Here is a 15,328-nt window from a genome sequence, read left to right as displayed (position 1 = left end):
CAAAAGTTAAAGCCCTACCAAGTTGAGTTACTTGAAACATCTTAATGGTGCAGGGCTGAGGGGCACATTTGAACTGCTAAAATCTAGCCACGTTTTGCTACTTTGCCCGTCAATTTCTCTAATGTGGGCTGGGTCCGTGTGTCTTCTGTCATGCTGCATTGCAGCCAATAAGGTGTGTGGGGTCCAAACAGATGTCATTTTGGAGAGAGTCCATGTACATTCCTACGGACTCAGAACATCCTGGAATGTACCTTTTGAGACTGCTTTCCTGAGCCTTATACTCACTCAAAAGGCACAAAATCATTCTGTGATCCTACGATATCGTGTGCCAGCAAGGGCACACAAATAATTTCCACCCTCTTTTCATCCACAAGAAGCTCATAAAAAGGCAGGATCTAGCCCAGAAAGAAGAATTCCTCCTTTTTTTTTTTTTAATGGATATTGCAGATGCAAGGACCCCTTATTGGCCTCATCTGGCTTCCACTAACCAGGCTGTCAGAAATAATATCCACCTTCATAATGAAGACTGGCCACTTTGTTCGAACCATTCACGATACTCTACTGAGGCTCTCACTGTGCCTGTCAGTTAGGGACAGCTAGACCCTCCTTCTGTCCCCAGCATCCCCAGCACAGTGGCTAATTCGCAACAGTCACAGTTCACGTTTGCTGAGCCAACTATGACAAGCCCCTTCGGGCGATTTCCAAAGGGGAAATTGCAGAAAAGCCTGGCGCAGTGGCAGCACTGAAGGATGAGCGAGGGCTCCTTTGATCTCGGATCTGGTGGAACCCAGGGTCATTTGCATGATGAAACTCTGGTGTGTCTGCCTATCTCACAGGCTCCTTTTGTATTTCCCACATGCAAGTAGGTAGGATCTTGATTTCTCTGGGAACCTGGCTTGGCTTGTTTTGGTGTATGCGATGGAGCTGGTTCAGAGTTGTGGGAGAGGTGAATCCTAGAGCAGACAAGCCAGGGCTGGTTAGCAACTTGCCATTGTGTCAGGAATCCCAGAGAGAGGCTTCCAAAGTCCTACCCGTCTTGCCTTCTTTAAGTCCGTAGAATTTTTTGTCTTTTTATTCAGCTATCATTTACATACAGTAGAATTTACCTTTTAGAGGGTACAGCTCAGAATATATGCAGCTGTGTCACCGTCATCACACTCAAGATGTAGAAAATTTTCCATCACCCCCCCTCTCCCAAATTCCCCCGTATCCCTTTGTAGCAAATCCCAGCCCCTGGAAGCCACTGATCTGCTTTCTGCCCCAATACGTTTACCTTTCCCAGAATGCCTTATAAAATGGCATCACAGCAGTAGGGTTCAAACAGTCTTTTGAATCTGGCTCCTTTGACTAACATAAGGCATTTGAGATTCATCTGCCGTGTTGTCTGTACCAATAGCTCGGTCCTTTTTAATGGCTGAATAGCATTCCATCATGTGGCTCGGCCACAGTTTATGTATCCATTCTCCCACTGAAGGAAATTTAGGTTTTGATGGCTGTTGATAATTACACGTCAAGCTTTGATAAACATTCGCTTGTGGGATTTTATGGGAACTTGGGTTTTTATTTCACATGGGTATTCCACTAGGGGTGAGACTGTTGGCTCATATGGTGGTAGTGCTTTTGAAGGTCTTTTTAACGAAGAGAAGCAATGTTGAAAAAGTGGTGATGCATTCCTTAAAAATTAAGGCTTTGTCATCATCTGAATCACATTTTACACAAGCTGAGGTTTTACCTGTAAACATTGAGTGTGCTGAACACTTTATACTTCAGCATTTCAGTCACTGGGTGACCGCAGGCAAGTGACATGACCTCTCAGAGCCTCAGTTTTTCCACTGCAACGTGCAGGTAATATTAAGCCAACCCCATTGGATTATTGAGAAGATTAAATGAGTTATGGAGCATTTGGAGCTGGCTTGGCACATAGTAAGGCCATGTCCATAGTATAGCCGTTATAATGTTTATTTCCTGGCCCCTCTCAATTTCATCCTTATAGCAACCCTGGGAGGTAAGATCTCACTCTTACCTCCATTTTATAGGAAACACACCTATAATGATCAAGCAAGTTGTACAAGATCACACAGTCAGTAAATAAATAAATAGTGGGTCCAAGATTTCAGCTGAGACTGACTCCAGGCTCACCTGCTTTGTTCCTATATCAGCAAGGGTTCTCCCAAAGAAACAGAACCAGGATATATATGTGTGTGTGTGTGTGTGTGTGTGTGTGTGTGTGTGTGTGTTAAGAGATGTATTTCGGGGTGCCTGGGGGGCTCAGTCAGTTAAGCATCTGACATCATATTGGCTCAGGTCAAGTTCCAGCCCCACATCAGGCTCTGGGCTGACAGCTCAGAGCCTGGAGCCTGCTTCAGATTCTGTGTCTCCCTTGCTCTCTGCCCCTCCCCTCTTTGTGCTCACTCTCTCTCTCTCAAAACTAAACATTTAAAGAAATTTTTCAAAAAAAAAATATATATATATATGACATGTATTTCAAGGCATTGGTTTACACGATTGTGGGCACTACCTAGGCAAGTCTGAAATCTGTAGGGCTGACCAGCAGGCTAGAAACTCTTGGCCAGGAGCTGATGCTTCTTCCTCAGGGAAACCTAAGTATTATTTGCTTTTAAAGCCTTTCAACTGATGGGACAAGGCCCACCCACATTATCCAGGGTCATCTCCTATACTTAAATCAACTGACTATAAATGTTAACCACATCAACACTTACATTACTGTTTAATTGAGCATCTGGGTACTATAACCCAACTAAACTGATGCATAAAATTAACCACCCCATCTTCTCAGAGTTGAGAGCTCAAGATCGGCTGAGGTTTCTGCAGAGGCTACTGTCCCAGTAACATTTTGAAGTGTCCAATGAGTGTCCAGGTCAAAAAATCCTAAGGAGAGGTGTTGGGGTTATTTTGCATATATTGGCGTTAAACAAAAATTCCTGAACATGACCCAGACTCACACAAGGAAGAGGGAGTTTCCAGCCCTAAGTTTGCCCCCAAATACAAAGACACCCAAAGTCATGTAAAGACCTTTGGAGGCTGCCATATTTGTAACTCTAAATTCATACTAGGGGCGCCTGGGTGGCTCCGTCGGTTGAGCGTCTGACTTTGGCTCAGGTCATGATCTCACAGCTGGTGAGTTCAAGCCCCGCGTTGGGCTCTGTGTTGACAACTCAGAGCCTGGAGCCTGCTTTCGATTCTGTCTCCCTCCCCCTCTGCCCCTAACCCACTCGCGTTCTGTCTCTGTCTCTCTCGAAAATAAATAAACGTTAAAAATTTTTGTTTTAATAAATTAAATTCATACTATAAAATACTAGCATGTAAGCATGAAACCCACAAGCGCTGGATTTTCCTTCCTGATGATGACTCTCCAGCTATTTATGTAACTTTTTGAAAAATTGAATTATTTCCCCCCTATGATGGTTCGGGACCCTGCTGTGTGTACTCACGGGTGCCCAGCCCAGATCCATCCTCCTGGGTTGACCAGTGTGTGTACTAATCCAGTCCTTACTGACACAGTTACCCTTGGTGGGGTCAGTGAGTGGCCAAGGATGGCCGGAAGCAGCGGAAAGCCATGGTCTTCCTTCTCAGGAGTTTCAGCTTGCACAGGGGTGGCAGTCTCTAGAAGCTTTTTGCTGTGATGCTGCCAGGAAGGGGGTGGCTCAGCAGCCCACCATTCAACAAGACAGTTAGTCACCCCTTTGATAGTGCTTCCTCTGTGCCGGGTCTGTCCTGGGCACTTTACAAATGTTGACTCATGTCAATTTCTTTTTTTTTTTTTTTCATGTTTATTTATTTTTGAGAGAGAGACAGAGAGACAGAGAGCAAGCAGGGGAGGGGCAGAGAGAGAGGGAGACACAGAATCCGAAGCAGGCTCCAGGCTCTGAGCTGTCAGCACAGAGCCCAACGCAGGACTCGAACTCACGAACTGTGAGATCGTGACCTGAGCTGAAGTCAGATACTCAGCCCACTGAGCCACCCAGGTGCCCCAACTCATGTCAGTTTCAAAGCCCTGTGAGGCAGGTACAACTAACTGCTGCCCCCATTGTACAGATGAGGAAACTGAGGCCCCACATGGCTCAGTAACCAGCCCAAGATGGTGCAGCCAGGAAATACTAGAACTGGAAATGAAACCTGCTGTCTGGCTCCAGAGCCAGCTGCACACCACCCTGACCTCCCAAGCAGTTCTTCCAGGAACATTCTGCCTCAGCCACCATCACTGCCGACCGCTTTTTCCCTACGGCCTTCTCAGGTGGTACGTACCCCTTTCTGAGCCTCCTTTCGCCATCAGCCCTGTCTTTGACCACAGGCACCCCAGACTGTCAGAGCCAAAGGGGATCATGTTGCCCACAGAGGAGGAAACAGAGGCCCTGTGGGGTGTATGACACGTCCATGTCCCCCCAAATCATAAATGTAGTGGGGAGAAAAATGAAGCAGATGCATTAGGAACAGGCAGGAATACTTACGAGCGTCCGCTGTGACCGGGCACCAGATACTGTTCCAGGCACTGGAGACCCAGCACTGACAACTGCAGGCCGGGAGGGAGGTGAATTGAACACGAAAAGTCAAAGAACGAGATAACTTCAGATTTCAATGGCAGGTAAAGCGAAAAGGCACGCGGAGAAGCCTTTTTCCCCCGGAGGGAAGATTACTCCGGAGAAGTGAGCTTTGGTCCTGGAGCCTCACCCTGCTTTATGGTGAGGACAGGGACAGTCCTGGGGCTCCTAATTGCATTCTCCCCACAGCCAAGAGAACGGTGGGTGTTTTTATTCCCCTGTTACATAAGTCGGCGTAGGGGGGGGAAACCTGCGGCAAGGAAAGATTAGTCAACTTGCTCAGAATCACCCGGAGGGGAACCCACCCCCGGAGCCCAGTGAGATGTGTGCGACCAGCTCTACTGTCACCTGGGGCAGGGCGGGGCAGCTCTGATGGGCGTGGCCGCCTCCAGCCCTGCCCCTTGCCGGAGGGCAGTGTCGTAACCTATTGACCCAGGCTTCGGACGGGACTCGCCGCAGGCCGGGTCAGCAAAGGCAGTCAAAGAAGGTCGCGATTGGCTCCCCGCAGAGAGTGGGCGGGGCCTCCTTCGCTCGGTGCGCGCGCCGCCGGGATGCGTTGCCGGGGGGTAGCGGGAAGGGGCGTGGCCGTGGGCGGGCGGCCGTTGGCAGCGTGGCCCCGCCCCGGATGTCGCGCGTCGCGGACTGGGCGGCGGCGATTGGTCGGAGCGGCGCAGGGGGCGGGGCGGAAGGTTCTGGAGGGGGCTGGCGGGCTCTGGAAGCTTCCGCCGGACGGGTATATAGAGTCTGGGACGGGGCGGCGGCGAAGCCGGGGTACGGCGATAGCTGGGCGGCGGGCCGCAGGCGAGGGCTATGGGCAAGGACTATTATCAGACGCTGGGCCTGGCCCGCGGCGCTTCGGACGAGGAAATCAAGCGGGCTTACCGCCGCCAGGCGCTGCGCTACCACCCAGACAAGAACAAGGAGCCCGGCGCCGAGGAGAAGTTCAAGGAGATCGCCGAGGCCTACGACGTGCTCAGCGACCCGCGCAAGCGCGAGATCTTCGACCGCTACGGGGAAGAAGGTGCGTGCGCGCGCGGCTGGGGGCGCGCCCCCGCCGTTTGACTGAAGGGGAAACCGAGGCTCGGTGGCCAGGCTGCGGCGTCCCCGGGGGACGCCCGGGTCCCGGTGGGCGAGCAGCCCCCGCCCTGCGGCCACGCGGGCCTCCGCCCTCGGATTGGCGGCCGCCCGATGGGAGGAGGAGTCCTGGCCGCTGTGCTTGCCCAGAAGCTTCTAGCAAGTCTGGGGCTGCCCCTCCCTAGGCGCCTCCGCCCACGTCCCCGAGCGATCCCGGGGGTGCGGGTGCGGGCGGCAAGGAGGACAGCCTTAGCCGGGCCGGTGGCGCTAGGGCCCCGGGGGTCCGGGGCTCACCTGGGCCGAGGTGGCAGGCGCTGGCGTCCAGGGGCGCAGGGCGGGGCCTCTGGCTGCGCGCCGGGCACGACCTGCGAGCCGCGAGCCTGCGACCAGCGCGCCGATTAGCGCCGACCTCGCTCCGGGGCCCCTGTGAGGGCGGAGTGAGGTAATCCCTGTAAAGTGCTTACCTAACCTGGTGCCAGGCACGTAGCTGGCAGCGGGCGCCGGAGCAGTCCAGGTGCGGGGAGCGGCGGGGCCCGCCTCTGCCCGGCCTCCTCGGCGTAGGCCTCTTCGGGCAGGAGGAGGAAGCTTTCTTGTTGTCCAGTTGCCCGTTGATGACTCAGACTGGTTTCTGCGCTGGGTCTTAAGAAATGAAGTGGCTTCTTATGTAAGGATGGTGACAGTTGGTGTCAGGGTGTGAGATTTTGAAAAGCCGTGTTTATTGTTTTGCTTTCACTTCTGTACTTCACACTTGACCAGCTCTAAAGTATTTTTGAGAGGAAGCGCTTACTGAAGGTGGACCCGGGGTCAGGTCTTTTGCGTCTGACCTCTTAATGGGTTCTTTGTAAGTTTTCACCTCCCCGCAGGGAGGATAGGCAGTCAAGAAGTGGCAGGAGTTGGGTGGCCCTCAGAGAGGGCGCTTGGGCCCTTGGCCACTGTCCTGGCACCCTGAAGTACCTGGGGGAGGGGCGGTGAAAGCTTAGGGTTCTTCCTTGATCTTCTGTGACAGAGAAGGGAGCTAAAAGAATTTTCCGCCCCCCCCCCATGGCTCCCAAGCTTTTTTCCCTTAGCGAAAGGTCTCAGAGGGGGAGAGGCTCCCCGCCAACCGTCTGATTTCTTCTGACTTTGCCTTTCAGGCCTAAAGGGTGGTGGCCCCAGTGGCGGGAGCAGCGGTGGTGCTAACGGTACCTCTTTCAGCTACACGTTCCACGGAGACCCTCATGCCATGTTCGCGGAGTTCTTCGGTGGCCGCAATCCCTTTGACAACTTTTTTGGGCAGCGGAATGGGGAGGAAGGCATGGACATCGACGACCCGTTCTCTGGCTTGCCCATGGGCATGGGTGGCTTCACCAACCTGAACTTTGTCCGCTCCCGTCCTGCCCAAGAGCCCACCCGAAAGAAGCAAGATCCCCCCGTCACACACGACCTCAGGGTCTCGCTTGAAGAGATCTATAGCGGCTGTACCAAGAAGATGAAAATCTCCCATAAGCGGCTGAACCCCGATGGAAAGAGCATTCGCAACGAAGACAAGATCTTGACCATCGAAGTAAAGCGGGGCTGGAAAGAAGGGACCAAAATCACCTTCCCCAAGGAAGGCGACCAGACCTCCAACAACATTCCAGCTGACATTGTCTTTGTTTTAAAGGACAAGCCACACAATATCTTTAAGAGAGATGGCTCTGACGTCATTTACCCAGCCAGGATCAGCCTTCGGGAGGTAGGATGCTAAGTAGGGTGGTATGTGGGGGGGGGGGGGGGGGGGGGAGGCGGTTGGTTTTTGAAGCCGTTCGGCTTCATGACAGATACTTCTGAGCACTCAGGGGACAGGGCAAGACTGATCCAGGGACCTGGTTTTAGCGATAGGGACCTGGTGGCGCTTATCCTACATCAAACAGCGTCCGGGCAGGAGTCGAGCGCCCTAAGCTGCCTTCCATCTGACGTTCTCTCTTTGCTCTCCCAAGGCTCTGTGTGGCTGCACGGTGAACGTACCCACTCTGGACGGCAGGACCATACCCGTCGTGTTCAAAGATGTCATCAGGCCTGGCATGAGGCGAAAAGTTCCTGGAGAAGGCCTCCCCCTCCCCAAAACGCCCGAGAAACGCGGGGACCTCATTATTGAGTTCGAAGTGATCTTCCCTGAAAGGATCCCCCAGACATCAAGAACCGTACTGGAGCAGGTTCTTCCGATATAGTCACCAGGGTTTCCCAAGGACTGACCGGGGACCTTTCCAGAGCTCAAGGATTTCCAGACTGTTCCACCAGTTGTGGACCCATGAGAGGGCGGGAGGGCCCAGGGAGGGCTTTCGTACTGCTGAATGTTTTCCAGAGAATATATTACAATCTTTCAAAGTCGTGCACTAGACTTAAGTGGTTTTTCGAGCGATAGGGCGGCAGGTGGTGGGGACCGCAGGAAAAGGCCTTCCAGTCTGTCCCACTGGGTCCTGCAGCCCCCCCTCGGATGGGCCCACGCCCTCCTCCAGGCCCTGCCTGTGGGTGAGAGGCAGACCCACAGCTGGACTTGATCCGTCTGTAGCCCTTTGCTTGTGTGGCCATTAGTTGGTATCAGCCTGCCGCCTCGGTTCCCAGACCCTGTACGCTCCTCAGTTTTTGTTGTGTGATCAGTTCGTGTTTTATTCTGTATTTGTCTCCCACGTCTTGCTGTTCCTCTGAAGAATCCTATTTTCTCTCTCGCCATCTCAAATTGAGAACTGACCTAGACTGTTTTTGCAAAACTGCCTGGCCGGCACCCACAAGCAATACCTCTCGTACCAGCAGGACCAAGGGCGCCGGCCTCGTGTGAATGAGCTGCACAGACGCTTCTCCCTGGAGGGCCTAGGGCCCTGGACAGAGCTGGGGGCCCTCTCGACCCCTGACTCCGAGGCCAAGTGCACTCACTTAGGGGTCATACTCTTTCTTTTTTCTGTAAGGCAATCTTTAGGCGCACCTGGGACTTACCGGCGACCCGGGTAATTTTGTGTTTAACGGACTCTGGACTCTTTCAAAAGGATCTGATCCTTTTGATTTTGCACAGCCCTGGCTATAATCCCTTTTGATAAAAGGGTCTTTGCTTCTGATTACAGGAGCACTGTGGAACGTTTGTAAATATGTTTTTATAATTCCGTGTAACGTTGGTGTGCACTCACAGGAAACCGGCCCCCGGCAACTGCTGCTTTCTGTATCGGGCCATGATGGAACTCCAAAGGAACCTTGGGAGTCGGGGAGGGGGGCAGGGAGGGAACAAAGTGTCTGTTCCCTGCAGGCCAGTCTGGTGCTCAGACATTGGGACTCCTTGTAAGCTGCCACTGCCAGCACGAGACCAAAGCGTGTGACTTGTCAATGTGCAGCACGACAGCATTAAAGACCGATGCTAAACCTCAGGGGGCAGTCCTGCGACTCTGTTTGAGGGCTTTGCTGGCTGGGGCTGGGGCGGTGGCTGGGCGTCCCTCAGATGCAGTCAGGGGGGAGGCAGGAGTCCCCTGCGAGAGGGAGAGAAGTCTCCCAGGGCTACGTGGGGAGCAGAGAACGTCCGTCCACGCCACCTACATGGACGCGATCCAGGCATCCAGAGAGCCCAATGGATTTGAAGCTCTGTTTTGTGAAGGTTGGGGCTGGAGTTAAGCAGTTCACTTTCCCGTGTTCCAGGCAGGGCCTGGTTGCTGGGGCCAAGGGGTGGTGTAGGGCCTGCCCTGTGAACCCCGTGCACTCCTTTCTTGCTGGAACAGGCAGAGTGGCAGGCAGGCCCTGGCCAAACCAGACCCGAATTCCAGCCCAGGGCTGAGCTCCTCCTGGAGAAGACACATTTCCTGCCCTGGCTTCATTCGCGGGCCGCTGAAGTTGCTTTTGCTTTGTAACTTTTTTTTTTTTTTTTTTTTAAGAAAACTGGTTTTATTACACAGTAATTACAGAAGCTTAAAACAGTGGTATTGCTACTTTGCTATGAGATGTCTTAAAAACAGCGTTTAAAATCAATCAAGGAGTGGCTTTCCCTTCCGACTGAAAGGTGACCACTGGGAGCGAATGGGGGCCGGGCTGTCCAAGAGAAGTTTCTGCAAGCAATGGGAATGTTTTAGGTCATCTTTAAATAGGACTGCTTTAAGATGCAACAAAATACATTCAGCCTCTCCGTTGTTCCAGTCACATTTCCAGGGCTCGGCAGCAGCCACACACGGCTAGTGGCAAGTGCTGGACAGCACAGATCAGAGGGCTTGCCCCCCAAACCTAAGATGGGGCTCTCAGTGAGCCCAGACGACGCCGTCCCAGTTGGGAGGCGACCCTGAGTGTCAGAGCCATAAGGGAGCTTGTCACAGATGTTTACTGAGCTACCTCAGGCACCAAGATGACCCTTCCTGCAGAATTGGCCCTGGCCTTGGGTCGTAGGCCACCCCTCCCCCGGAGTGCCATCCCTGTGCCCCTGTCACCATTAGGTGGCAGGTCCCTGCAACCTTCCTGTCAAAGTCACCGACACAAAAGCACACAAAACCTCAAGTGCACACAGTTCTGGGAACTTCTAGAAATCACCTACCCGGCACAGTGGGTGGGGCAGTGGGATTCTTTAGGAACGTGTTCGTGGTGAAAAGGACAAAAAGGACCCAGGTGGACAGAAAACCGGCCCCTCTGACACTGCGTTGTTTTGCCATGGGGGGCCTGGCGCATGCCTGTGTGTGTGTGTGTGTGTGTGTGTGTGTGTGTGTGTGTCCCGAGGTTTGGTGTATCTCCCAAGAGACTCCTCCCTCGCTTCCTTGGCTTCCCTTTAGGGGATTTCTTCTTTCCCACGCGGACTCTGAGCACATTCCAGAACTTCCGTGTCAGTCTGTGTGGAGCTGCGTCTTAAGCCACCGGCCCAAGCAGTCATGTTTTAACATCACTTAAACAGTGCAAAACCCAAGATGCACGTTTGGCCTGTGGACAGAAGCAGAGTCCCCTCCCTCCTCCGGGCCTGCAGTTCCCTCAGCTGCTGTCCCTGTACAGACTGGCCACGGCATCACGAGAGCTTTCCCTTTAGAAAAAGAAAAACGATTTTTGTGTGCGCGTTCTCTCCAGAGGCTGTTTAAGCATAATTTCTAAGATGTCAGTCTGTTTTTGCCCAGGTAATCAATCACGGACTAGACTCTGGAGGGGACAGAATGAAAATCCTCCCCTCCACCCTGCTATTCGAGTCCACCCCCAACGAATGTCCCCAGTTTCTCAGGTACCTTCCCTGAGTCGTGCACAAATCAACTTTTCCTTTTACACAAAGGGTATATACTGTGCACTCTGCATGTTCCCCCTCACGTGTGGTGGAAATAGCGAGCTTCCTCATTCCTGTTAGAGTGTGCCTTTATCCTGCCAGGACTACCTAGCTGGATGTGAAGATCCAGACCGGTGTTCGGTGGCCCCTACCTCTCCCCTAGCCATTGTTCTTGCTTCCAGATTCGAGTCCGGGACCACCACTTGCTAGCTGTGTGACCTTGGTCAGGTGACTCAGCCTCTCTGTGCCTCCGTTTCTTCAACTGTAAAACAGGCATAATAACAGTACCTCTTCTAGGATTGTAAGGGTTTTCTGGATATGGAGATAATACACCCCCCCCCCCCACACACACACACACCAGGACCCAGCATAGAAGAAGCACCATATGAGGGACGCCTGGGTGGCTCAGTCGTTTGAGCGTCAGACTTTGGCTCTCGCGATTCGTGAGTTCAAGCCCCACATCGGGCTCGCTCGCTGCTGTTGGTGAGGAGCTTGCTTCGGATCCTCCGTCCTCCTCTCTCTGCCCCTCCCCTGCTCTTTCTCTCAAAAAATAAATATTAAAAATAAAAAGAATAAGCACTGTGTGCCAGTTATTATGTGAAGGTTTCTTATTCCACAGCTGGAAACCCCAAAAGCCTTTGGGGGTGAGTGCTCTCAGCTGAGCTCCAGGAACCCACTTGCCAGGGGATCCCCTGAGACATTCAGCGCACCCTGAGGAAGCTGTACCTGAAGCAGGATCACTCCCATTGCAATCTCAATGTGACAACCAGCTCACTCGAGAGATGCGGAGCACGAGGCTCCAGAGCAGACCAGCACCCTCACCCCTTGAATCCCAACTCTGTCACTCTGCTGTTGTGTATCCCTGGGCATATGACTTTACCGCTCGGAGTCTCAGTGGCCTCCTTTAAAAAAACGACACAAACGAGGCACAGACTTCATAGCGTTCCAAGTGAAAAGTGGGTAAGTTAATGCAGCAGGGAAGAAGAGCACATGAAATTATGAACTTGGCTTCTGTGCACACTCAAGGGGGTGCTGAGTTCAAGTTCTGCTCGCTGTATTCCCGTGAGAAAATGGCAAAACCTCTCAAAGCCTCAGTTTCCTCCCTTGTAAAACAGGAAGATCCCAGCTAGCTCTCCCTTCTTACTGCCCCCAGGCCAAAACTCAGTTAACCCCTGAGGTCTCTGTGCCACAGACCTGGCACAGAGCAAGTGTGCAATTAACATGAGCAAATATTTCTAAAGCACTTAGTTGAAAGCCTGTCCCGGGTTGTCTTTTTTTTTTTTTTTTTTAATTTTTTTAACGTTTATTTATTTTTGGGACAGAGAGAGACAGAGCATGAACGGGGGAGGGGCAGAGAGAGAGGAAGACACAGAATCTGAAGCAGGCTCCAGGCTCTGAGCCATCAGCCCAGAGCCCGACACGGGGCTTGAACCCACAGATCGCGAGATCGTGACCTGAGCTGAAGTCGGACACTTAACCAACTGAGCCACCCAGGCGCCCCCCGGGTCGTCTTTTTCTTTAATTTTCTTTCTTTCTTTTTTCTTTTCTTTTTTCTTTTCTTTCTTTCTTCTTTCTTTCTTTCTTCTTTCTTTCTTTTTCTTTTTTTTATGGAGGCTCTACACCCAACATTGGGCTTGAACTCACGACCCAGAGATCATGAGTCCCATGTTCTACTGACTGAGCCAGCCAGGCGCCCCATGTCCCACGCCTTAAATATTATTCTTATTAGTTATTAATTATTGAGGTACACAGCATAGCACCTGACACGTCGTAAGTATTGTTCATTCCATCAACATTTATTGACCACCTACTGTGGACCCAGCCCCTGTGCTTAATGCTGGGGACACAGCAGTGAACAAACCCGGCAAAACTTCCTGCCTTTGGCAGAGCTAACAGTTGAGTGGGAGGCACGGGTCGGGGGGGGGGGGGGGGATAAGGATAAATAAATAAAACAACTAATGTACTAGATAATGGGGAGAGTGATGAAAATATGAAACATGGGGGTAGAGAGTTTGGGGTATTTTTAAAACTTTTTTTTAATGTTTATTTTTGAGAGAGACACAGACAGAATGCAAGTGGGTTAGGGGCAGAGGGAGGGAGGCACAGAATCCGAAGCAGGCTCCAGGCTCCGAGCTGTCAGCACAGAGCCCGACGTGGGGCTTGAACTCACGAGCTGTGAGATCGTGACCTGAGCCGAAGTCGGATGCTCAACCGAATGAGCCACCCAGGAGCCCCTTGGGGTATTTTTTTTTAAAAACACAGTTAGCGAACGCCTCCTTGAGAAGGTGATATTTGAGCAAGGACTTGAAGGAGGTCACTTCTTCAGGTGGATATGGAGGGAAGGGTGTTCCAGGCAGAGGGAGCGGCCTGTGCAAAGGCCCTGAGGCAGGGGTGTGTCTGAGATATTTAAGGGGCAGCCAGGAGCCCAGTGAGGCTGGAACAGAGTAAGTGAGGGGTGAGTGGGAGGAAGCGAGGGCAGGGGGTGACGAGGCAGTGGTGCAGGACCTGGGGCCACTGGGAGGACTTCAGCGTTTCCTGAGTGGGGTAGGAACTTGCAGGCATTTTGGTTTTTGCTTTGTCTTAATTTTCCTCTGTTCGGGTGGAGGGTGGGGCGTGTCATTTGATTGTATAACTTCGAGTCCCTGAGACAGATCATCAGACTCTCGAAACTTCAACGCACCAACCTTTTGTCCGAAAAGAGCACAGCGCAAACAATAAGTATCTGTGTTTTCTATTACAATCTAGTTCTTAGAGTACATGTGTTCATCATGCTCTCTCGCTCCGACCTGAGCACGCTCCCCTGGTCTGCTGATCCCACACTTGCCCGAGGAGGGGTGGAGGTGGGGCGTCTGATTTCTGAGTTCTCAAACTACGATTATTCGGTCAGACATCTTCCCTCATGAAGGGAGGAGAGACGACCTCAGGAAGGAGCCTCAAGCCCCTGCCCCCCCCGCCCCCCCCGCCCCCCCCCGCCCCCCCTAGTTCCCTGGAGGTCACAAACCATGTCCTAACAATCTTTCCATCGCCGGTGCTCACAGCAGTGCCTGGCCCAGAAACTGCCCTCTGAGCGTTTGTCAAATGAGTAATTGAGTGACAAACTGATTCAGACAAGAGGACTGGCCACATCTATCCTGTGACCGCTGATGTTAGGGCGTGTGCAGAGGAAAGACAACCCGGCCCTGGGAAGGGTCCCCCCTCCCCCGTGCCCCACTTGCCCCAGCTCCCACCTGGTAGAAATGGCTGTTCTCTTGGGCTCCAGGAAAAGCCCCTCTTTCCTGGGGTCCTTTTCCCACTTCGTGATTCATGGCTTAGTCATTAGGCACAGTTCCTAAGTGGCAGGTCAACACTAAGCCCTAGGAGACTCAGAGACCCAGCGGCGGGGGGGTGGGGGTGGGGGGTTCGTTCCCGAACCCTTACCAAGTCAGAAGTTTTAGGTTCCTGGGGCTGCCGTAACAAGGTGCCACAGACTATGTGGCTTGAAACAACGGTAAGTCATTCTTCCACAGGACAGGAGGCCAAAAGTCCGAAACCAAGGTGTGAGCAAGGTTGATTCCTTCTGGAGGCTGTGAGGAAGATCCGTCCTGTGCCTCTCTGCCCCAGTCCCTGCCTCCCCCTCCCAGGGCCCTCCTCCCCCTGCCTGTCTCTGGGTCCTCTCTTCTAAGGACACTTGTTAGATTCAGGGGCCCGCCCTAATCCAGGCTGATCTCATCTCAAGATCCTTAACTTAATTACCTCTGCAAAGACCCTTCCTTATTCCAAATTGGGTCACATTGACAGTTTCAGAGACACGGACGTATCTTTGGGAGGCCACCATTCAGCCCACTACACTGGGCAAGGCACTGCCCATGACCGTAGGGCTTGGAGGGAAGAGGCCTGGCCCTGGGGGAACAGGCCAGGGGAGAGGAGTCTGTCAGAGCTCGAGGATGGGCCATGGGAGCCGAAGCCCCCACCCCTTGAGTCTCTTAGGCACGCAAGGGGTGTGAGCTGACAAAGGCTGGGCTGAGGAGTGAGGCCCTCGGGTGCCTGGAACAGAGAGGGTAGGACAGGGTAGGGCGGGGCCTGGCCTGGGTGAGACAGGCCGGGTGCCAGAGCCCTGCTGAGGCAGGCCTACAAGCCTGAGGCAGAAGAGAAGCCTGTTGAGAGAGTCTGAGTCAGGAGGGACAGGGCCTGGTTTGCCTTTGCTGGAAGTCCCCGCTGAGGCCCTGGGTGTTTTGTCTCAGTGGGGGCCCAGCTTTCCTTGGGAAGGTATTGGTGGACATCAGTATGACTGGGCCTGACTCCAGATGGGCTACTTCAGCAAAGAGTGTTTTGTGGGCAGATGGCCTTTGGGGGGGGGGGGGCCTTCAGCAGAGGAGGGGACAGGACCTGACTTATGAGCTCTCAGGCGCCCTCTGGCCGCTGTTGGGGTTGTAGGTCCGGGAATGGAGAGAGGGCGCAGCTGGGAGAGACGCCACAAGTCAGCTGCTTGGGG

General features: G+C 53.1%; 1 protein-coding gene across 3 annotated transcripts; it reads left to right on the top strand.

Moving 5' to 3' along the window:
• The first annotated feature begins 5,274 nt into the window (after positions 1–5,274).
• DNAJB1 (DnaJ heat shock protein family (Hsp40) member B1) lies at positions 5,275–9,007 on the top strand. Of its 3 annotated transcripts, none has more exons than XM_003981944.6 (3): positions 5,275–5,580; positions 6,767–7,347; positions 7,592–9,007. In XM_003981944.6, exons 1-3 carry the CDS (start codon positions 5,370–5,372, stop codon positions 7,820–7,822), a joined length of 1,023 nt encoding a protein of 340 aa, XP_003981993.4. In that variant the 5' UTR covers positions 5,275–5,369; the 3' UTR covers positions 7,823–9,007. The 3 variants fall into 3 exon arrangements, with proteins under 3 accessions (XP_003981993.4, XP_019674176.1, XP_011288201.1); XM_019818617.3 differs by lacking the exon at positions 5,275–5,580 and adding an exon at positions 5,606–5,792; XM_011289899.4 differs by lacking the exon at positions 5,275–5,580 and adding an exon at positions 5,832–6,075.
• Positions 9,008–15,328: the final 6,321 nt, after the last annotated feature.

This window comes from Felis catus, chromosome A2, assembly GCF_018350175.1.
Source record: "Felis catus isolate Fca126 chromosome A2, F.catus_Fca126_mat1.0, whole genome shotgun sequence".
Lineage (NCBI taxonomy): Eukaryota > Metazoa > Chordata > Mammalia > Carnivora > Felidae > Felis > Felis catus.
Note: the sequence above shows the minus strand (reverse complement) of the source record. Positions and strands in the feature narration are given on the sequence as shown.